We start from the raw sequence: 23,430 nt of genomic DNA on the forward strand, positions 1-23,430 counted from the left end.
GCTGGTGGCAGCAAGCACAGCTCTTCTGTGCTGGCTTGCACTGCCTGTTGACACGCTAATCCTCATGCCTCCCCCTGGCCCTCTGCCTTTCTCCAGCTTGAGAACCAGTACCCTGATGCAGAGTATACTCAGCAAGTCTTAGGAAGCCCAACCTGATGTGTTTCCTTCACTCAGAAGATGCAAATGCTCTGTTAAATCAAGTACTGTGAATGGGAAAATGCCAGGATGGGGGTGGTGTGGGTATTTCTGAGGTTTCTGTGTGGTGATTGCTGAGATTTAACAAAGGCAGTGTCTGAAAAGCCGAAGTGCAAGCAGTTCGCAACCCACTTCCCAGCAATGGAACCAGGGAACCTCTTCCCAGGGTAAGGAAGTTTTGGGAAAAATTGGTCCTTACGTTCTTAGGAATTCATTAGTTATGCATTTACAAAGGGACATCATACACATAGAAATTTTACAATCAGGATTATGATTCAGACTAGACAAAAGCAAACAGTTGATTAGCACAGACATTCCCATCTTAATCTATACATCCATAACATTACTCTAACACTTTTGTGCTTTTTTTTTTTTCTTTTAATATGATCTCCTTAGAAGGCATATTATTCCTTAAACAAACTAACACAAGTTCTCAAGTTATCTCAGGATAGTTATTTCAAAAGACAATGCAATATTTTATAATAAACATCTATAATCAGATTTTTAACAAAGTAATTCATCATATAAACAAATGAATCAGTCAGACACTAAATAAATATTTGTACTGGTAAGTACTAGCATTTTGCTTATATCATGTAGGACCTGATCCTGCAAGCCCTCTGTATACGTCTTTATCCCCACTGAATGATTGGTTTAATTTCTTGTTCTAATCTACTATTTTACTTTGAGCTGAGCAAATACTTTCTGGCCACTAAGTAAAGTAATTGAAACAAGCACTGAAATACATTCCAGCAGACAATTATTTCCTTAGATGTCTTTGTAAATAATTATTTTTTTCCTGTTTATGAAATCATCACAAACATTTATCAACAGGCATTCAGTTTTTGATATTTACAATCTGAGTTGCATCAGTTAGACAAGATTGATCAAGTAAATTGTATGTTCCTTGTTCTTGGCTCTCTTATTGAACAAAGCGTGATCTTTGCACTCAATTTAAAGAGCAGTTTCCAAGAACTATTTCAAAAGTAATACGGAATTTTACTCTCTCCAGACATTTGAGCTAAACAGTACTGGGCTAGGAAGGCAAGTGCCTCGAGAAGAATAACAAGCCGGGAGCTCTCCTTGGGGAGGGCAGACAAGCACGAATTACCTTCTATCTGTTCTCATCTACCACAATTAATACCTTCTCCAAGGCAATGGGGATGGCCTTTTTTAAAGCATACAAAAAGCTATGACCAGCCCTTCAGTTCTGAGTTTATTCACTCCTTTTCAGGGATTCCTTTTTCTTTGCACAGTAAATCCTGAACAGAGATGTACCAGTGAATTCCAATCTCTTAGTTGTTTTTTGAAAGGAAACACAGAAGGAGTCAGTTACACCTGAAAAACTTACAAACTTAAATTCAGTAATTGCTTACTTTTTCCTGCCCGGCTCTATTTCAGATATAGTCTGAAATCAAGGGTACTGAGGTTATTAGATATACCCACTGCATTCATTTAAGTTTGGTTGAATTCTGATGGTTTCCTGGATGCCTTTGAGTGCTTAGCACAGCATAACATGAAATGTTCCAAGCATGTGGCAAAAATAACAATGATTGTAACAAATGGCTGCCTGAACTGAAAAGAGGAACATATTTTGAAATGACTCTGTCTCTATATCTATCTATATATAGGGATACACACACACACATACACACACACCCCCCTATATAAACATTTCTCTAAAATACCAGAATTGATTTTATTATTTCTTACGTTGGTATCATTTTAAATACTTTACTCCTTAAATCCACAATATGACAACTTCAGGCTGTCCAGAGAGATAAATCTTAACACAGTCTTATAACCTCCACTAATATAAATATATTGGCAAGGAACTTTGACCAGCAATAGTAAATTTTGTAACTTAAATAATTATGCTACAATTATTTTAATTTTAATAACAAATTGCTACTGAGTACCAATATTCATGGAAAATGTAAAAGAAAAGATATAGCTTTAAGTTCTAACGCTGTATCAAGTGCGGCTTTATGAAAGGAATGTAAAAGAAAATTATGTATTAAGAGGCCCATTCTAAAAAGAGAAACAGCAACTTACACTATGTGTTTCAAAAAAAGAATATTGTATGCCTGCACTTTATTGTAAATGACCATGTTAAGTCATAGTTTCTTCTTGCCTGCAAATGAAGGATGTTGGTTCACAAATCTTCTAATGTGTACATGAGCATTTGATTAAATCCTGTTCCTTTTGAAATTAAAGTTCATTTACACTTAGAGTGAACAACAATGAGAAGTTTGTTATTATAATAAGACATTTAAGGACCTTGGTAGCCAGTACCAGTTGTATTTGCAAGTAGCTCCTCAGGTTTTCTTTTTTTTTTTTAAAAAATAAAGGTACAATCATAGTTATTCATTTACTTTAAAAATTCAAAAGATGACGAAAAGTAGCGTTTATACATATAAGTCCTCATATAAATTATAAAACTCAAGTTTATCTTATAGAGTTCCATCCCCAGAAGAAGCATAAAGCACTTTTGTGGTACCTTCACCAGTAAATATTTGTATCACACCAAATCTGAGAAATGCAACAAAGATGAAACTGCATCCCAAAGCCAAGAGAACATTCTTCTGATGCAGTCTATTGTGATGGATATGCTCCATGGGATCATATGATTGCTGTGACTTGACTGAATTTCAAATAAAGGAAATATGAAGGAATTCACCTCACCAGTTCAGTAGGTATAAGAAACATCAGTGAACAGCAGACTCATCCCATTTGAGGTCAAAGGTCTTTGGAAGACAACGAGGAGGGAGTTTAAAACTACGACAGCAAAATCAAATAATAACTACAAGAATGAGGTAAACTCCCCTAAAAAGGCCAAATAGGCTGAGATGTCAGGAGAGAGTTAGATTGTACCTGACCCCCAAATGTTTCTGTAGCCAGAGTTCAGCGAGCTGCATGGTGGAGGCAAACGTACTTGCTTTGGACCCTAAGCACATTTTATATTGTTTTGGATCCAAACTGGGGTCACACTGAACTGGATGAAAAATATGGACGACTCCTACTTCCTGACTTCTGAAAGCCTTCAAACCAGATGTTATCACTTTAGTAAAGAGGTCTACATCCTCAAGTCCCCAACCTTGAATTGAGGTATCAAATCCACCAGCAGTAAGTAGATCACTTTTGTAAATACAGGTAATTCCAAATCCATACTCCCTCCAAAATCCAGTTCTTTTTGTGAAAACAAAACTATTGTCAGCTGGAGGGTTGCCTCCATATATTACTTTTGGATCATATTGGCTAAAGATGATAGGGTAGTAAACCTGTTCTCCCTGAATAGTGTTCTCTCTGCACCGCTGGAGGAAGTCCGGTGTGAATACCAGATCAACATCACAGAACAGCAGCAAAGTGCCATTGTCAAATCGAGATGAGGCCATTTCAAGACCTAAACCTCTAGAAAACTTTCCTGCCATTGGAATCAGGGTCATATCTGCCTTAGGATACTTAATGCTGTATTCTTTCATTAGTTCTATGTGTTTACTGGAGTCTTGGCCTGACTCAGAACTGAAGAGAATTATTGCCAACTTTACATTCTGCTTGGGAATCAGACAAGTCTTCTCAAAGTTACCCATAAATCTTGAGAAAATGTCAAATCTTCCTGTGAGAGGGACAAGAATATGTATTTTCTTGTCACTGCGTCCCACAATGTCTTTGGTGCCTTGGAACGATGAGGAAAAAATCTTCAAAGAATTTGAAAGAAAAGAGAAAGATTGAGTGTCAGTGTTGGTATCCTCCAGCAAGCTTCTTACATCCAGCTCCTCTGCTTCTTTGAAGAAAGGTTTGCTAAACAACTGCTGAAGGTAAGCGTGGCGTCTCACCGGAACCGTAACTTTCCTTCCTTTGTGCCTTTTGTACAACAGCAGTAAATCCAGGATGTACTCCACTCCATGCAGAGGGTCCACCCTGCGGTAGCCATACTGTATTTCCTTGAAATCAATAAGCCTTCCTCTAGACCTAGAGTTCTCATTTATCATTTCCATGACTTGCATCACAGTGTCATCCAGTGCAGCCCGCAGGATGCTGCTCAGGCTCTGCCGGGGTGGCTGGTTCTCCACCATTGAGTAAAGAAATTTTCCTGTCAGGAACTCCCACTCAATGACTTCATCCCTTTCACGTGGCTGGAAATGATTGAAAGATGGCATCACTCCCAGTTGCTGATCTTCCTTATTTACTTCACTGTTACTGAGCTTGCTCATCAGGGCACTTTCTCTATGGAGCTGGATGGTCCGATAGCGCAGTTCGGAAATTTTGCGACTCAGTATGTAATTGTGCAGCCTGTATTGGTAGGCTGGTCTTTTGTTTGGATGAAGTGTTATGGCTGTGTGAATCTTGCTGTTGTGAAGATCTTGAATGTAACCCTTGCGGTTGTGTTCATAGTTTTCATGGAACAATTGCTGCATCTAGAAAGAAAGAGAGAGAAAAAAAGGGAAGACTAAGTGGAAGTGCTTCTACCCACAAAAAGACCCACATTGGTACTGTGAATCATTACCAATTCTTACAGAACATGGCTATTTTTAGGCACAGAACTTTAAAGTATTCAGTATGAATTATTTACACTGTTTTGGTCTCACTCTAAGTACTGTCCCCAGTAAGCAAATATTGTCCTCTAACTAAACAGAAAGGCAGATATGTTGGGATTATCTTTACTTCATCTAACTGAAAAACTAAATGAAACACTTAACTGAAGGTCTGTAGGTAATATTTCTGAGTTCCCAGGTGCAGGCTGAATGCTGCTATGCATGAAACACTAAGTCTTCACCTACATCTAAACCTTTATTAGCACAGATCCTTACTGAAAGGTTACCAACACTGGTATGTTTTTCAAGACAATCCTGGATTTATGTCTATGGAGCACAAAGCTGCTTGTATTTTCTATGGACATATGCAAATAGATTGTGCTACTTAACATTCAAAAACTGAATGGACATAATTTCAACAAAACTATTTTTTTCCTCATGTGGACAAAGAATTCAATGATTTAAATATAGCCATTGGAATATGTGTGTTGGCAGGGATACATGTAATAGAATACATCAATTAAGCTATAGATCATGCTAGTAACTCACCCTGAGTAATTTCCAATGTATTTCTGTGGCAAGAAAAGATATTCTACTTCTGTCAAATCAGTAATTGTAATATCTTCTAAATAGTGAAGAGATACATTTTATGGTTGAAGCCCACGTCTAGCATTTAAAGTATCTGGCCTTGATACCTTTCTGTGCTAACAGCTAAATTATGAGCAAATCATAAAACTTTCTCTGACTCAGTTTTCTCCCTAAAAGAAAACTTAGCTCATTATTAATTTAACGTGATGAGTATTTATTCTTAAATGGGAAGGAATATGGAGGAGTAAAATATTAACATCATAAATACATTTAAGACCCACTGCTCTTTGCTAAGCTAACACCTACTAACTCCAGAGAAACAGAATTATTTCCCATGAGTAGCAGATAAAGAAGAGGCTGCTTTTTTTCATCTGCAGACTGGTCTGTAATTAATACATAAGGAAAATATGCTAATTAGAAAACGTTCAAGGACGTGTTGTAAGCTTGAGCTATAATCAGATTTTGAGATGAGTATTGAAGTTTATCTTTTATACAATGAGGAAATCAAGAGAGGTGAGGTCTGATGACACAATGTCTCAAACTCAAAACATTTAGCTCATTTTACTGCAATTCGTTTCACAACAGAGGTTTTGCTACCAGAAGTAATATTAAGCATAGGGCAATAAATGTAAAACAACTCCTAACAGAGCTAAGAACCACAACAACTATTGAAAATCCATTAGCATGTACAAGAAATACACATTGCCATATTTAGAAAAACAGAATTTTAATACAAAATTTCAAGAATGTCCCTCCCACTCCATTCAGACCCCAAACGACCCTGCTTGAGCAAACATAGCTACTACCATCAGTCAGGTCAGCATTTTTGAGGCTACAGTCATACAACATGGAGAAAAGCAACAGCCTAATTCTGAGAACTACCTTAAGCTATCTTAAATCGGCCTTTAGTAAAACAGATATGTCCGTTATATTAAAGCGAGGGTGAGCATGAAAAAACATACATTGTTACAAAATGACTCAAATACTCCTTATTCACAGAACTCCTACCTAAAGCTGTCAGAGCACATTTGTTCTGTCTTGGGAGGTGGGTATTCTGCTTGTCTTATGGTACCTGAATTTTCACAGTAAGTTTTATTTAAAGTAGTATAATGTATTTTATCCAAAAGATTCTTAACAGATGACAAACTATTGCTGTAAAACTAAATGGTGTCCTCTTATTGTGCAAATTCTTCTGTAACCCTTGACTTATTACAAGCTCAGCTTCACAGCAGATCCATTAGCAGTACTCATTTAACAGGAATATTCTATTAACATAAATACTGCATTTTTATTACATTCCAATTTCAGATGCCTTAGTTTATTAGATATGCTCCACTGAAATCATAGTGAGAGGATGTACTCCATTATACTAATGATTTTGCTTTTGATAATCAACAACAGATTAACAGCAGCAATGAAAAAAATTTGAATCAACTCAGTAATACAATATTATCACACACATACAGAACTGTACTAACCCATTTTAAATGATGTTACTGAACACTTTTAATAGATCTCAATACAGAGAAAACAGTTCAGAACAAATACAACACTGAAATCATAAAATTTTCCTGAAGATAGCAGGTTTTAATCTTGGTGCCACACTGAAATTTGTTTTTGATACCGCAGGACAAAAATGTCTTTTTACAACTCAAATTATTAACATCTGGATGAAAGCAATTCAATGTGTTCCTAACTTTGCCTTGAAATTTCTAAGCAAGGTAGTCAAGCTTAGAAGGCAAAGGGAAAGATGATTAAGTTTCCTGGAGAATGGATCTGTTCAAGGGCCTGAATTGGTCAATACAGTCATAAGTGATCTGGAAAAGGATATAAATTGAATATAAATTAAAATTATTCAGCATGGCAAAAGTCAACCTGCTTGCAAAAGTTCTTGTGATTTTGAATGGCTAGGTAATAAAATGGCAGATTAAATTCTGTGTAGATAGATGCAAAGCACATGTGAAGAAGGCAATCCTAATATACCTTAAGAATGTCAGACTGTGTGCAAGCTGTTAGCGCTCTGGAAAGAGAACCTAGTTACACAGTAGGCAATTCTGTGCAAATGTCACGTTGATGTTCAGTAGTGATGAAAGGAAAAGCAAACAGCATGAGGACAAGTCTCGCGTGAGTCAGAAACATCATTATATGGTTGTGGCCATAGTGCACCTGAATCTTGAAGGCTGTGGGCAGGTACCTTGTCAATATCATGATGTCCTATCTGAAAACAATAAAATATGAGTAGAAAGGTACTAACCAAGGCCACCAGATGATCACACTTGTGGATCATTAGATGAATAGATGACTAAGGCAAAAGGGAGTAATCCAAAGAGGGCCAACCCCGAGATCTATAAAGTCAGTAGCACCATAAGGGAAATGGATAGGAATATTGACTGTCTCTTCTCACATAAAGAACTATGACATATACAATGATGCTCCCAAGATTCAAAAAACAAAAAAGGAAATGCATAGCTCAACCACAGAATTTACTGGCACAGCAAGCTGCTGATGGTAAAATTTTGCATGGCTTCAAAGAGTGAGCCAACAGCTTAGTGGGAAGCTTCAGTCATTGTTATGTTAAATACAAAGGTACACTTTCTCCACAATATGGCTGTAGTGCAGGCTCCTGGAGCCACAGCTGAGGCTATATCACAGTGTCTTTATTGCCTTACACCCCTGCCTCGGTTTCTTCTACTGGCTACTGCAGAGAGAGGATATTTTGTCAAATGAAAATTTAGTCTGACATAACACTTTACATTCACTAAAAGCAGTGAATGAGAGAAGTTGTCTTCAATTCAATATAACACATGGAGGCACAACATTTTATTTTTTCATACTGCATGACTCTGTTACTTTCCTGAAGAGTTTGCTGTCTTCTGAACAATTCTTACAGCACAACTAACACAAGAGTTGGCAAGGACTTCTGCTTGCCTCTTTTCACGCCAGCTGAAACTAGAAGTTGGCAGGAAATGTGAATAATCTAATTGTGCTCTGAGGAACTCTGAACTGCAAGCAGGAATAAAAAAAAATGAGAAGAAACAAATTAGAATAAAGGCAATGCTTTATTATCGTGGCAGAGAAATACAATAGCTAATATGTAAGTACAATGTAATTTGCATTGCAAGCTCTGAAATCATTGTAATCTCTGTGATTTACTGAAGTAATAAAAAAGGAAAGTTCTTATTATGTATACACAAAAGCCCAAACCAACCTACTTTATTACTGCAAGACTATCACATATTAAAAGATTGAATGCAAATGGTGTTTTTTAAATTAACATGATTTTTCTATGAGCATTGTTTAAGAACAATTTCTCTCATTTAACAGAGAAGACATGGAACTTAATCCTCCATCCAGTCTAGCTCTTCCTAAATCTACAGTAGTACTAAACTGTTGACCATTTTATCTAAACTGGACTTCTAATAAATTTAGAAATAAGATGAACAGGAACTAGTCCTGGTCTTTCTTCACCCTGCTCTTTAGTGTTTAGCTCTCCTAAAGATGAAGATTTATTCATATTCATGTCCAGTGACTTGAAGGGGCATTTCATCCATATGAAGAACACACGTAAAATCTGCTGTGTTTGAGATGATACTGTTTGGCTGAACAGCAATGAGCTGAGTACCTTAATTGAAGGATGAATTAAAAATTTAAAAATTTCAGGTAACTACAGGCACATTAGGATATTCTCAGTAATGTGTACTATAATAAAATGCAACACTAACCTAAGGGTGATCATAAGCTTCTGGACAAGAAAACAGATTTCAGCAAGTCATTTTATATGGTGCTATGAGAAAAACTGTCAGCCTGGAGAAGATAAAGTTTAAGACTGGAATTATGAAATGCATGTGAACTGGATAACGGAGAAGCAATAGCCAGCTATGTTTAAATGGGGAACTCTCAGTTTGGAGGGAAGTCATCACAGAAGTTTCTGAGGAAAAATATCATACCTAGTGACACTGGCACAAAATCTGGGACACTGCTCATGACACAAAGTCAAGGACATCATGAATAGACAAGAGGAGAAGACACCTCACAAGAAGAGCCAGGGAACTTGGAGAAGCAACAATGCAGAAATTCAGTTGTTATAATAATACAAAACACATAATCCTACACCCATGGATTTAAGAGGTAGGTGACTAAACATCTTAGAACAAAATGACTTTTTAAACTGGAGATAACTGACAAATAAGGGGAACATAAGAATATTAGCAGACAGTAAGGTGACATGGAGAGATTCTGAAACATCATTGTGAATCCTCCACAGAAAAGGAAAACAAGATTTTGTGTTCATCACTCAGAATATTTCTGCAAGACACAGCAGACAATTTCACACAATTCTGAACCTGCATCTTTATCAAATGCGTGAGACCAATCAATGCAAAAGAGATTTGCCAGGACCAGAAGCTAGCCTATGAGAAGATGTTAATGTTATTTGGCTTGTTTAACCTTACAAAATGAAGGATAAGAATAATATTGTCTCTAAATACATTAAGTAAATCAGAGAGAGATAATGAAAGCAAACTAGCCTTAGGTTTACCTGGGCAGGAAGTTGAAGGAAAATTTCTAGCTGTGAGAAGAAGAATTTAGATCAGATTTTCAATACAAGTAATGCATGCAAATTAATCAGGTTTAAAAAACTAGATTACTTGTGACTAGGGGAATCAATGACTTGAGAAATCCATTCAGTTTTTCCTAATGATACTGTGTTTGGGTTTTAGTAAGAATTAATTACATATTATTAATCAGCAACAGCCAACTTTCCTACAAACAGACATTACACTAAAAATATGTAACATCCTCTTTCTACTCACAGTCCTCAGCCAACAGTAGTTCTCTGTGTTTCCATTTAGTGCAACACGTAACAAGCCAGCTTTATATCTGTAAAAATGATGACTGGTAATGTAATAGCTTTATAACACAACCATTTGTTTGTAGTTTATAACGCATCTAAGTAACAATTTTGTGAAGCATTTTGCTACAAAACCAGAACAATGATTCATGTTTCACTATCAAATTATTGTAAGGGATTAAAACCTGCTGCTATCTGTATGTTATGCCCATCACTTTACCGTATGATGCACCCAGAAACAACAGGGAGAACTGGAGTGTGATTATAATCTATGAGTGATAGTAAAATGCCATGGATACAAGAGTTACTTCTTGCTGCATATTGAAAGGCATATCCACTAATTCTTCCTAGAGAAGTAAGTTTGAGCCAACACAGCCACAAAAGAAAGTACTGAATACTATTCTGTTTCACACATCATTAACAGACACATTAAGTACCTTAAGCACCAGAATCAACAGTCTTCCTGCTGTCATCATCCCCAGGATGAACAAAACTTGATGTATTCATGCCAGGTCTTGTATGTAGGTGTTAGTAAGCAGAAAAATTACAAATGCACACCACAAGTTCAATTAATAATTTCTTCAGCATTAGGACTATTCACTCAATAGAAAGGGATCTAACTTCTTATTTGCAGATTACCTAGGTATGATAAGTAGTGATCAAAATAAAAAAGAGCTAATTTTTTTAGACTTTTTAGAAGTAGAACTGTGCATTGATTATTTATAACTCTTCTGCTGGCCCTCACCTTAATGAGATTAATAAATAAAGGTTCAGAGCGAACCCTTTTGGACCATTTTCCCCTCACCTCCTTTCTCATGTTAGTCAAGCCGTTAGACTTATACCAGCTCAGAACGCTGTAAGCCAAGTGACAAAGAAAACCTAAAATAAATCACTCTTGAAACAGTGCTGCTCTGTTAATATTAGTAGACTTATTAGTCTATTATTAGACTTTATAGCTTTCAACTAAAAAACCCCACTCCAAACCCCAAAGTTTTCCTCCAATGTAGGACAGACAATACAAGAAGGATGTATAAAGTCATGCTCTTCTGTGTGTGATTCTAGCTATCCTCCTGCTATAGGGATACTTCACCAAGCACACAATGTAATAAAATCCAACAAATCTGTACAGGCAAAATAAGCATATGTTAAAAAAAGAATGGTAAATACTTTAACCTTTGTAATTTAGCTTGTAAATAGACAAATTAAACAGCACTGACATGCAAGTATAGCAGCATACATGCAAGAAAACAGCAAAATGTTTTAAATTACCCTCAGCATTGTCTAAATGGAACAATTGTGGAAAAAGCTGCATTTCAGAAGTCAACAGGTTTAAGGAAACTAGGCTATCACCCTTTCAACTTGCTCAGGTTTGGTCTGCCTGGTGTCATTAACCCCCTTCTTTGGCACAAACCAGCCTTCAGAGTAGGAGCACCATGGGTAATGGGGAAGGGGTGAGGGTTTAATAAATTGGTAACAGTGCAACACTGACAGTGAACAACAGTGAACAACAGCCCTTTGCTCACTGCCAGTGTTCCTTCCATTGGCATGTGAAAGGTAGAAGGCTGCCCCAGGGGTTTTGATGATGCTGAAGATCTGGCTTATTCCCTATTCAGGATGAAAAAGGAAAAGTGATCATGGAGAAGGTATAACTGATTTTGCTATCATAGCTTAAGCTTTGTGTAATTCAATGATCTTCAGACTTGTGGTTGCTCCTATATCCTCACGTCATTGAGAGAGCTCAGGAGAGGAAAGCATGTCCATATTCTCATGGAGTTACACATTGAGACACTGGCAAATGCACTGAGACCAGCTACATGTTTACAACACGAGTCTTGGGAGCTGAACGTGCCCTCCTCAGCACTAACTGGATATACTTGCAGTCCAGCAGGTAAATCCATCCGTAGTTTTGCCATTCATTTGTCTCATTACTGAAGGTGATTTATCACAGCTGCATTGCCTGCTATTGCATTCAGGCACCAGTCCTAAGCATGCACATACTTTATACCCTTTTGAAGATCTTGGCCGGACACGTGCATTTCCTTAGGCACCAGGTCCATGCTTAAGACTTTTCCAAATGATAAAACTGTTCTCGGGTTCCCTCCAGTCAGGTGAAGGGTAATCCACCCTCGTGCAAACGAAACGCTCCCAAAGCCCTCAGGGCTGTATTGCCAAACTGGATCTTGCCCAGGTTCCTGCCATGCGGCAAAGGCTGCTGCAGCTCCCCATAGAGCCACCCTTCCCCTGGGCTCTGCCCCTCACTCACTGGTAGTGGCTGTGCCTCAGGTACTTTGTCTGGAAGCTCTCCCAGAAACAGGGATTCTGACTTTACTTCTGCAATAAAGAAAGATGTCCAGCATTTGATAGCCAGTACCCAGTTGGGAGATTTAACAGATTGCTGCCTTGGTTTTTGAGTAAACTGTTTCACCTCTGGGAGAAAGGAATGCTGACAGCTGTTCGCTACTTGTCAGTGAGCCCTAAAAAAAATTCAGATCTGGAAGAACTGTGCCAAAGGTGTTGACTTTGACTAACTGTTTTTTTTCTTGTCTGAGCTTGCTGACAGTTAACGTTTATTCCCAATCAATTCTTTTTGGTTGGAGTTTTCCTAAAACCAAGATGTCCTTTTAATAGCTTTCTATATAGCTCAGAGAACTTGAAGCTGTGTAACATCCTACAGTAGTATCTATATAAATAATTCAGAAAATACAATTCTTTACATACCGAAATTCTATTTTCAGACTGTAAATGCTATGACAATTGTTCTAGGATCAACAAGTAGTACAGTAAAATGCTCTCATGCTGAACCCTTAAATGATTTGCTGTGATCAAAGTGAAGAAAATAAATTTTTATTCCAAATATTAAGACCTAGATTTCAGTGATTTCTCTTTTAGATATACAGTAGGAGACAGCTGCAGAGTTGGTTAGCAAGCAGTATTTCACAAATTTTAAGATATATTTCATAACTTTCATTCAGCATTTTAGAAACAATACTCTTTCAGCATTTGTATCAAGTCCTTAAAATATTTCATCATTAAAATAGCATGCTTAATTTCATTCTGATGGTCCACTAGTTACCCGTAATCTGTATCAACTACACTCTACAAGAAACACTTGCTTTTTTATGTACTTGCATTATTATTTACAGAATTCATATTATATTAAAAAAAAACTGCAAAATTTGATCACAAAAGTGATCCATAATCACTTACAGGAAAAGAAAAATTCATCTTCAGTGAAAAATTCCCAAAGGTTCACACACAACACTTCATTAGAGCAATTAAAAATATTTCTACCTACAAAACGTACACTTTTTTAATATGCAGTTGAGAAAATGCTTAGTTGTTAACTTCAAGGAGCAAAAAAAGAGTAAAGATACTTTACCAACATCTTACCCTTAAGCATAGACTGTTTCTGAAGGTATTTTACAACCACCAGTGAGTCATAAAATTAAACCCCAAGTTTTTCTGTTAGCAAAAATAATAATAATTAAAGTTTTATTGTGAATATGGAATTATTTATTAAAATAAGTCAAAGTTACAATTAACTCTATTTCATAATACATGTATTTTGAAATGTCTAAGTATTTTTACTTCTTAAACTGCCTTTTCTCACTGTGTGACAGATTTGGCCACACACAGGCAAAAACATTAAAATCTGTTAAATTATTAGCCTCCAACACTTGCATCAGAAAAAAAATGGAGAAAGTCTTTAAAGGTCATGTATTTAGTCAGAAATATTGAATTCTATCCCTTGGATTATGGAAAAAAGATGAAATGGTGATTCAATGACCGATTATCTTTTCTGAATTGTTTCAGTGTCTCTTGTGAAATGAGCTAGTATATTTGTTTAATGATAAACTTTATTAAAACATGGAGTTGTGCATCTGTGTATCTGATCAAAGATCTGAACACTGTAATTATTCTTCTAAGTGCATTAATAGCACAAAAGCTGATTCCACATATAAAAATTATATAGAAACTGGAAACTTGGTTGGGGTTTTTTTTGTGCTATAGGGTTAGTATCACGCTTGGAGTAGCAATACATCCCACTTTACAGGATTAATCCAGAAGGAATTTTTACTGAACAATTTCCCTTTTGTTACATAGACAAAGATCATGGGCAAGTCCATTATTTTCATGACAAATTGGGTTTTTCAAGCTTCTGATTTTCTGATCCTGTGTTTTATTACAGAGGATTAGAGAACATTTTGTGGCTTGTGACATATGGCGTGGATGTCTTCTGGACCCTTGTGCATCAAGCAACTAATACATGTTTGCCTATAATCATTGCTAATATTCTACAATGAATGCATATTGTCTTTCCATTCTCATGTTCCCAGCAGTGCTCATATATTTATATTCAGCTCATCCCAACAGACCTGCCTCCCACAAAAAAACCTTCCAAAGAAACCATCCAAATCTTGACAGTTAGCACACTCAGCATTGTTTAGCATGGATGTACTCAGCACAGTAAGAAGGCTGAAGCTCTCCACAGCGTTACACCAGAGAGCAGTTTGTTCTATGATTGTACAAGGGTGCACAGGACAGTATTTCAGATACTTGGTTACAGCTATTCCTAATAAAATAGCCGTAATGCACCCTTTCTGTTCTTCCTTTGTAGAGACCAATCTTCTCATACTATGTGTTTGAGAACACATAGTCTATCTGGCCCTGTTTCATGGTAACAAACCACGGTTGGGGCCAGGGAATTAACATCCTGTAATGGGCCCGAGGCTGTGCTGCCTGGCTGTGCTTCACGTCATGACTTCACTTCTATCATACAAGCTGATACAAGGACAGAGGCTCAGCACATGATCTACACTCCTGTCACATCACCTGACGTGGGGAAGAACCTCCCTCCGCTCACAGCCCTGCCATGTGCAGTGCATGAAAACTCTACTGCTGAATGAAGAATGGGGAGATTTTCTTCTGTGCCTCAATTTTACAGTGCAATATAAAAATTTAGTGTTTCTATAGCCTTTATGCTTCAATTACTCTGAGTGGGTAATCTTAGTACAGTGGGAGAGAAAATTTTGTATAGCAAGAGAAAGCAGCCCCCCACATGCCACCGCCCCGGTAACACAAGCTATAAACAGTATGAGGCTCTGTTCCCATGAAAAATCCTTATACAGTAGTGATATTTTACACGGCACAATCCTCCTTACTGGGAGATGAGCATCTCTGCAGACTACAATGGTCTGACACAAAGGGTTCTCCGGTATTTATAACTTCCCTTGGAAAATAAATCTAACTGAAGAATCTGCATGCTTGTACCTTAATTAACCTGTTACCCTTACAGAAAATGTACATCTTACATTGCTCTGCAGGAGCTCAAAAGGTATTCCTTAACTGATTCAGTCATAAGTATCCTTACTTTTGAAGTAATTCAGCAATTCAAACGTTGAAGAAAACATTGTGAAAAAGCCATTACCATTTCTGATTCCCCCCCCAAAATATTAAAAAATAAAGCTTCAGGGCTACAAACTCTGAGATCCAAGTGCTGAGGTAAATTGCTTCAAAGTAGAAATGCTTCTCTGCCTCACTAGTTGGTCACATTTCTGGCTAAATGAAAAGTTCTAAGTGAAAGCAATTATTTGCATTTAATATTCACAGTATATTTATCATTATAGCCTACAAAAGGAAAACACTCTGAGGTATTATGCATCAGTGCAGTCAATTATTGGGACACAAAACGTTTTTCCTCATCTAGTTTGATTGGGTTTTAGGAGTCTTTAATAAATATTACTGTTTGAGGCTAAAATTTGAGGCTAAAATGAAAGCAAAAAATATTTTTTTCAAGCTGTTTTTATTACTTTTTACCCTCAGTTTTACCTAATGTTCTGCAGAATCTGTTTTGATACAAAAGACTGCAAAAATGATCAGCCCTATGCTCCCCGAAGTCCACAGTTATTTGGAAACAGCACTTCACTTTGCATAAATATTAAAAGAAATAATAGGAACACCTTTACTGTAACTAGAGGATTTATCTATACAAGTCACGTACCAAAAAAAGTTCTCCTTTTAGGCTTAGCATCACAATGATTTGTTCTGCACAGCGATAGGCATTCTACCACATCATTCTGTCACCCCCAAACACTTCTATTCTGCAAAAACATGAGTTTTGAGAACTTGTGAAGTAATGTTAATCCAGTGCAACTTCGATCGTCAACCTTGAAGCTGATCTTGCTTGAAGAGCAAGGGACTGGAACAGATGATCTCCAAGGTCTCCAACTTAAATTATTCTATGACCCTACAATTCTGTATTAATAAGTATTCTGATACTATGAAACATAATTTGAAGACGAACATGTGGCAGAAATTTTTACTGTACTATCAGTATTAGGGAATCTGTACCTGGCATCCTCCAAAAGTCCTTCCCAAAAATATAAACTGACACCGACAATTCAGAGTATTTTTAACTTATTAATACGTGACCTGTGTTATACAGCATATATGCAGAGGTGAACATATAGCATGATTCAAAACTGTTTGGAGTAACTCAGTCTTAAAGAGATGCTACTTCCTCTGTTCATTTATCCTTTTTTCCCTTTATCTTACAGTTAATTTTTTCACCTACCTCTTTTCTTGGGAGTGTCTTTCTCTTCTGCAGACTTCTGGAAAGTACTTAGATACAGCAAAAAATAATCATTCTCCTCTGCTTAGTTGACACGCTTGCATTTAATCAGATACCTAAGTCTTTTTTTGTTCTCTCTCCCCATTCCCCACCCCCCCCCCCAGTAGGTCTAAGACTAAATGGTTTATATTGGCCTGGAATTATGTATTAGGACCCCTATGAGAAAAGTACCACAACATTCCTGACAATGAAATACATATACTCAACAAAAACTATGGTACCTGGCCAGTTAAACAAAATTACACCAATGGCAATTTCATCAGCTGAACTTCCAAGCAACTTAAAAAAACTGGCTGATATTTTAGTAGTATGCAGTTGATGCCATGGAGAGTGCTGTATAATGTATTGTGAAGAATATGATTCTTTTTTTTTGCTAACAAGACTGAAGGCACATGTACCAGATAAATTGCAATTGAGAATACTCAGCTTACTACTGAATACTCACTACTCGATGCTTATTTCTTGGTCAAAGTAGAGCTGTTAAAGTACTGCCTGAGCAGAAAAATCAGTTTGCTATGGTTCTCTGAAAAGCCTATGAAGGTGAGAACAGAAGTTAGTAAGAAGGAGATATTTTAAAATGTCAAACCCAAAAGTCAAACCAGAAAGCATCACAAGAGGACAAGGATGGGATCCTAACCTACCCTGGGGAGTAGTGAGGACCAATTCACTTACACGACCAAGTAAGAGCTGGGAAGGTCAGATATGCTGGAGGGAATTTCTCAATCTGAAAACATACTTTGCCCCATATAGAGGAATGCAGTTCATCAGCAGATCTCTGCTAATAAAATGCTTCGGAACGGTAAAGACAACAAGGCAGGGAACTGTACATGGGGCTTGCTTTGTCAGAAACCATGTATTCTTTGTCAACAAGTGAATACTAATGGTGTGCTCCTAACACCGCTGCAGTGTCAGTCTTGCCTACACCCATCTCCTCCCACTGGGAGATTAAGCTGTACCAGGAATGCTCACACACTGGAATTAGGGGATTTAGCTACAGGAGACCATGAGAAATATGCACTAGATTAATGAAAAAGGCATCTTTTCTAATACTGAAGTGTTGCTATACAGAAGATCAATCCCAAAGGGGCTTGGGACTGCCAGCCAGAACAGTGCTGGTCCGTGGCTGAAATACCAGGAGTTTAAAGTTCGCTATCTCCTGCGGCTTGGAACCAAAGAGAAGGGAGTTTGGTGAGTTTCTCAGCACAGACTTTGTTCAGATCTCTGATATGAACAGATCTGCAAAAGAGGAAATGTAACAGAATGCTGCCTTTGCCTTCACTGTTGCCTGTCTGCTTATTTCTATAGATATTTTCTCCTCAGTATAGGCACATCTGAAAAGAAGTGTTTTCATAACTCATAATAGCAAATCAGATTAGTAATAAAAAAATAACTTAAGCACTTAAATAAGAAAAATTGTTTAAAAAGTCATTGAGGTACTCAGGAAAAAAATGAGATTGGCTGGAAAAAAATCCCGTAACTCTATCTGTATTTCAATACAATCCATAATTATGCATCTAAAATCTTATTTCTCTTGTGGCACAGGCACAAAGGTTGTTTTCTTCTCTACTGTTCACCAACTACAATTTTCTTCTTTTTTATCTTAAGAACTTACCATTATACTGCAAATACACTTCAGAAAACTGCTGATTTTACCCTTTAAAGAAGCTTTTGAAGCCTTTTATTATTAGAAGAAAAGTCAATAGATGCTCGCATAACCAATTAAGTATAGGTTTATATTCCAGCACTATCAGATATTGTTGAAATGATGTATGAAGAACAGCATGCATAACTTCCATTAAGTACCACCATGAATTCTGTGTTTAAATACTTCATCAATCAAACAAATCAACTATCTGAATATATTAGAAATTTGTTTACATTAATGCCTAAACATCTACAACAAAACCAGTTGTCCTGGTTTCAGCTGGGATAGAGTTAACTGTCTTCCTAGTAGCTGGTACAGTGCTGTGTTTTGAGTTCAGTATGTGAAGAATGTTGATAACACTGATGTTTTCAGTTGTTGCTCAGTAGTGTTTAGACTAAAGTCAAGGATTTTTCAGCTTCTCATCCCCAGCCAGGGCACAAGAAGTTGGCACAGGACACAACCAGGGCACCTGACCCAAACTGGCCAACGGTGTATTCCATACCATGGGACGTCCCACCTAATATAGGAACTGGGAAGGGGGGGGCAGGGAATCGCCGCTCAGGGACTGGCTGGGTGTCGGTCGGTGGGCGGTGAGCGATTGCCCTGCGCATCATTTGTACATTCCAATCCTTTTATTACTACTGTTGTCATTTTATTAGTGTTATCATTATCATTATTAGTTTCTTCTTTTCTGTTCTATTAAACCGTTCTTATCTCAACCCACGAGTTTTACTTCTTTTTCCCGATTTTCTCCCCCATCCCACTGGATGGGGGGGAGCAAGTGAGCAGCTGCGTGGTGCTTAGTTGCTGGCTGGGGTTAAACCACAACACCAGTGTAGGAAAACACTTGGCCTCAAATGCCTTTGTTTATTCACAATTAGCAATACTTCGCAAAAAATTAGTTTAAGTATTTCAATTGCCCAGTCTGTTAGCCTCATTTGGATAGATTTTCACACAAAATAAAGAAAGGACAAGCATTATAAAGAGACATAGGTAACTGAAAAACTTAAAAGCTTAGCATAGGAGAGATACTTGGTTATATCTATAAAGATGGAGAATAAGAAGTCAACCTGCAGCAGCCATTTTAAATTACACTCAGCCAGGCAGTATCAGATAAAAACTCACTGCAATCTTTTATGCACTGCTGGTCTAAGGACAAAGGCAAGAATGGGAGATAGAGGCAATATATGTTTTTAAAACTGACTAACATAAAAGGACAATATAAACATGCTTCTATGGGAAGAAAACTTTAAGAGACCTAAAAAGCTGCCTGGAAGCCTTTTGGACATCTTAGATAGCTGACTAGTTTCCTCGCTTCAAGCTCAGGCTGTAATGTTTGGATTTCTGTTTTCTGGTAATAAATGCAACATATTGACAAAATCTGAGGTATCAAAAGGGATAAAGGATGACGGAAATTGGCAAACTAAAAAGAGAAACAGATCTGGGCTAGTGTATACCTAAGACTTATGAAGAATAACATACTGTTAATATAAAAACAGGCAATCTCATAAAAATCAGCACTTGTAGCAGAGCACTGACTTTCTGTTTAAAACTCTAAGGGCATTAAATTTATTTGATTGCTTTGAAGCCTGTGTGTTTATTCAAACTGCTCTCAAAATCTGGCAACTTGCAAAAGCTCTTGGGTGGAAGTAGGTGTTCAGTTATGAACATGCTGGAGCAGAGGAGTCCTAAAGACAGCATCCAGGGAAAAAAAAACAAAAAACAAACCAACAACATCAAACAGTAACAAACCAAACAGCATCTTATCGCCAAGAGAAAGGAGATTTACAGAGCCCTCTTTGCTCACTCAACTAGTGGTGGGGCTTTGTATTTCCATTATGCAGAGGTCTTGCCTGCCTGGGCGCAGGGTCTATCCTTCCCAGGCAGGGGCAGGTGACTAAGTTTGGCACTGGGAGCAGAGCTCTGAAGATAATGGGAACTAAAACCTGCCTCCAGCCAGATTTTTCTAATGCTAGGAATATTACATTTACAGAGGAAATATACAGTTATGCAGCTACAATAACACAGGAATAATTTACAAATAATAGATAATGGAAATCAGACATGTTTTTTACAGTGGGACAAAGAAAATAGAAAATCAGCAGATGTAAAATGGAGAAAAGGAAAGTCTGTGTGTGATAAAGTACCTAAGGGAGCCAGGGCTTCTTAATATTACTGAAGCTCAGAACTTAGCATGAAGCTAAAGGGATTAAACATACAGATAATAAGAACATCCAAGACAACATTATAAGGGACAAGAGCAGTGAAAAACCTTGCTGCTCGAGGGCAAAAGCAATTTGGTAGCTCAATAATGGCCCATTGCAAGGTCTCAGCATGAGCTCACTGCAGAGATCAAGCCTACAGAATGCAATATTAATAACTTTTCCCAGAGAAATGTATTTAGTAAAAAATGATAATTTGACCACTTTCACATACATCACATAACATTAACATACTGAAAACAGAATTTTCAATACCTTTGGACAACAAAACAATAAACGTGGACTGGTGAAAAAAGAACTTTTCTCTTTTTTTTAACTTGATAAGCACACCTCAGGAACACAAATGTATTGCAAAGTCCCATTTTCAACTCTCATGTTAAGAAAACAGAAGCATCAGCAGACCTACCTAGTATGGACCAACACTCTCTATTCTACCTCTGCTGATTAAATACTCCCTTCTTATAATAAAGTTATAGCAAATAAATTATAGTTATAAATAGTTATAATAAAATTTATAGCAACCTCTACAAAATTTGGGAATGACTGAAACCTGTTTCTGGTGGCTGGTAGACCTAAAAGTGGTTTCCCAGAGGTTACCAATGGAGAATGAAAGACCTAACTATAGCTCCCTAAAAGTTAGAAACGTCCCAAAGAAACAACAGGCAAAATCAGTAGGGTAAGAATTTCTGTCATGCTTCTCCATTCCCTTGACATAAAAGCTGGTCAGCAGTCTGCAGACTGATTGCCTGCATGATAGGCCAGATTTAATCTCTTTTTGATTTAATTTTCTTACACTCTTACTACATTGAGTCATTACTCAGCTGAGGAAGGAACAGCATGATCACCTTGTCAACCTAGTTTGCCTTTCTTGCTTTGTCAGTAAAAGAATTAAAAAAAAAAAAGGATGTTCAAATTAAGATTTTACTTCTTATGGTGTAATCAAGGAGATTAAGTATAGCTTCCTTCCAGCTGATTTTATTAACATTAAAGTTTATGATAAATTATGAACCACCCTTGAGCTAAACATCCAATTAAAATAGCATACGCATGGTAGGATGTCTGTTACAATGTTTTTCTTAGAAGAAACCCTAATTATATTGCCATTATACTTTTCCACAGGCATAGCTGTGTTTTCTGACTGGATGGGATGAAAATATAGCATTAATTAATACGAATGCATTCTTACAACATCACTGAGAATTAGTCTTACACTAAAAATAAACAACAACCAAGCCTACTGAGTTATATGCTTCATGGGGACTGGAGATGTTGCATTGAACAGTGACTCTTCATCCTCCCAGTATGATAAAATATCCTTAACAAGACAATTCATTGTTGGATTTCTGAATTGGGAAGTGCTGCTGATTAGTAAAAAGAAAAAGTCTTCCAGCTACAGAGTGGTAATTTAAAACCCATTTTATACTGCTCATATGTCTTTATGGCTGAAAATGTTACTGGTTTTAATACACATTTGAAGATTTATGTTATGAAAAAAGTGGTACTACCCTTGTAATGGCAATTTCTAATTCAAGTCATAGAATTCAAACTAATTTTTTTTCAGGTAGTAAAAGATCTGCACATTCCTTGGTTCTTCAGTAATAAACTCTAGCAATTTTCTTACAAATCACAAAAGTACATCTAGCTTGGCAATTAACTCATTAAGGAATTCATAATGTACATGCCCGGTGTCTTGTATATCATATGACATCACTCAGTTTTATACCAAATTTGTTACAGCATAATCAAATATACAGAAAGCAGTTCTAAAAATGCTTACCATAAAGATTTTGGAACAAAACAGAACAAAACAAAAAAGATTACAAATGGGGAAGTGCAAGGGGTACAACAATGGCCAGGATTGATATCTTTGGAGAAATACTCAAGAGAAGCAAATTCCTGGTGAAAACAATTCAGAAAAAAAATTAAGGACTTCAGATTTTACCCATACCATGGACCTAAATCATTCAGAAATGAGTTGGCCCTTGTTTTTATCAAATTGTTGGTTGGCTTGATTTGTGTTTTGAAAGGAGGATGTAAGGCGTAAGGGAACAGAGAAAGGAGGGTAAAAGTCAAAACAAAGGGCAATAGTTAATTTTAATTTTCTCCTGTCTCTCACTGTAAAAATGTTATAACACTTTGAAGGAATGAGACCAGAACTACAGAGAGCTGGGGCTATTTCTGTAGAATAACATTACGTTTATTTTTAATAGGATGAATATTAAGAAAATGACTCCTCAGTCAAGGTGGCCAATAGTTCTATTTTGTAATGATGTCGACACCATATAGAAAGATAAACTCTTTCTCACACAATTTCATTTTATGATCAGCTTGAAAAAACATTACAGAGCTGTTTGAAACCCATCTAACAGGATTATTACATCTGTTTTCTTGGATGTATGCCTACAGGGAGCTGTTACTTCTGTTACAACCATGCCTACCAATTCCTATAAAGAGTAAAACCAGACAATGTTTGTTTAAAATACTGAACAAAACGGGGAAAACAACAAAGAGCTTTAGAGAGAGATGATAATAGGAATAAGTTCATTCAAAAATGTGGCAATAAAATTATTTTTCCTATACTGCGACTGCTGACAGATGTGGAATGTTGGGATTCAAGCAGTAAGGCACAAAGGGTATTGACACTCAAGTTGCACTGAGAGATGGTTTAGGAGGATGGGTTGAAATGTCACTGTATCTGGCCCAAAACTAGGTGGACTTTGCCTTCTGAGAAAAACTATATACTCTAATGTGCAAATTACCTCAGG

At 37.0% G+C, this 23,430-nt stretch overlaps 1 protein-coding gene across 1 annotated transcript in view; it reads right to left on the minus strand.

The window, feature by feature from the left end:
• Positions 1-448: 448 nt before the first annotated feature.
• Positions 449-23,430, minus strand: part of CHSY3 (chondroitin sulfate synthase 3) — a 172,965-nt gene continuing 149,983 nt past the window's right edge. Inside the window, exon 3 of the mRNA XM_069776921.1 lies at positions 449-4,613. Coding sequence (XP_069633022.1) covers positions 3,048-4,613 — 1,566 coding nt within the window. The 3' untranslated portion in view covers positions 449-3,047. The remainder of the gene's footprint in view (positions 4,614-23,430) is intronic.

The sequence above is a fragment of the Haliaeetus albicilla genome, chromosome Z (assembly GCF_947461875.1).
Source record: "Haliaeetus albicilla chromosome Z, bHalAlb1.1, whole genome shotgun sequence".
Lineage (NCBI taxonomy): Eukaryota > Metazoa > Chordata > Aves > Accipitriformes > Accipitridae > Haliaeetus > Haliaeetus albicilla.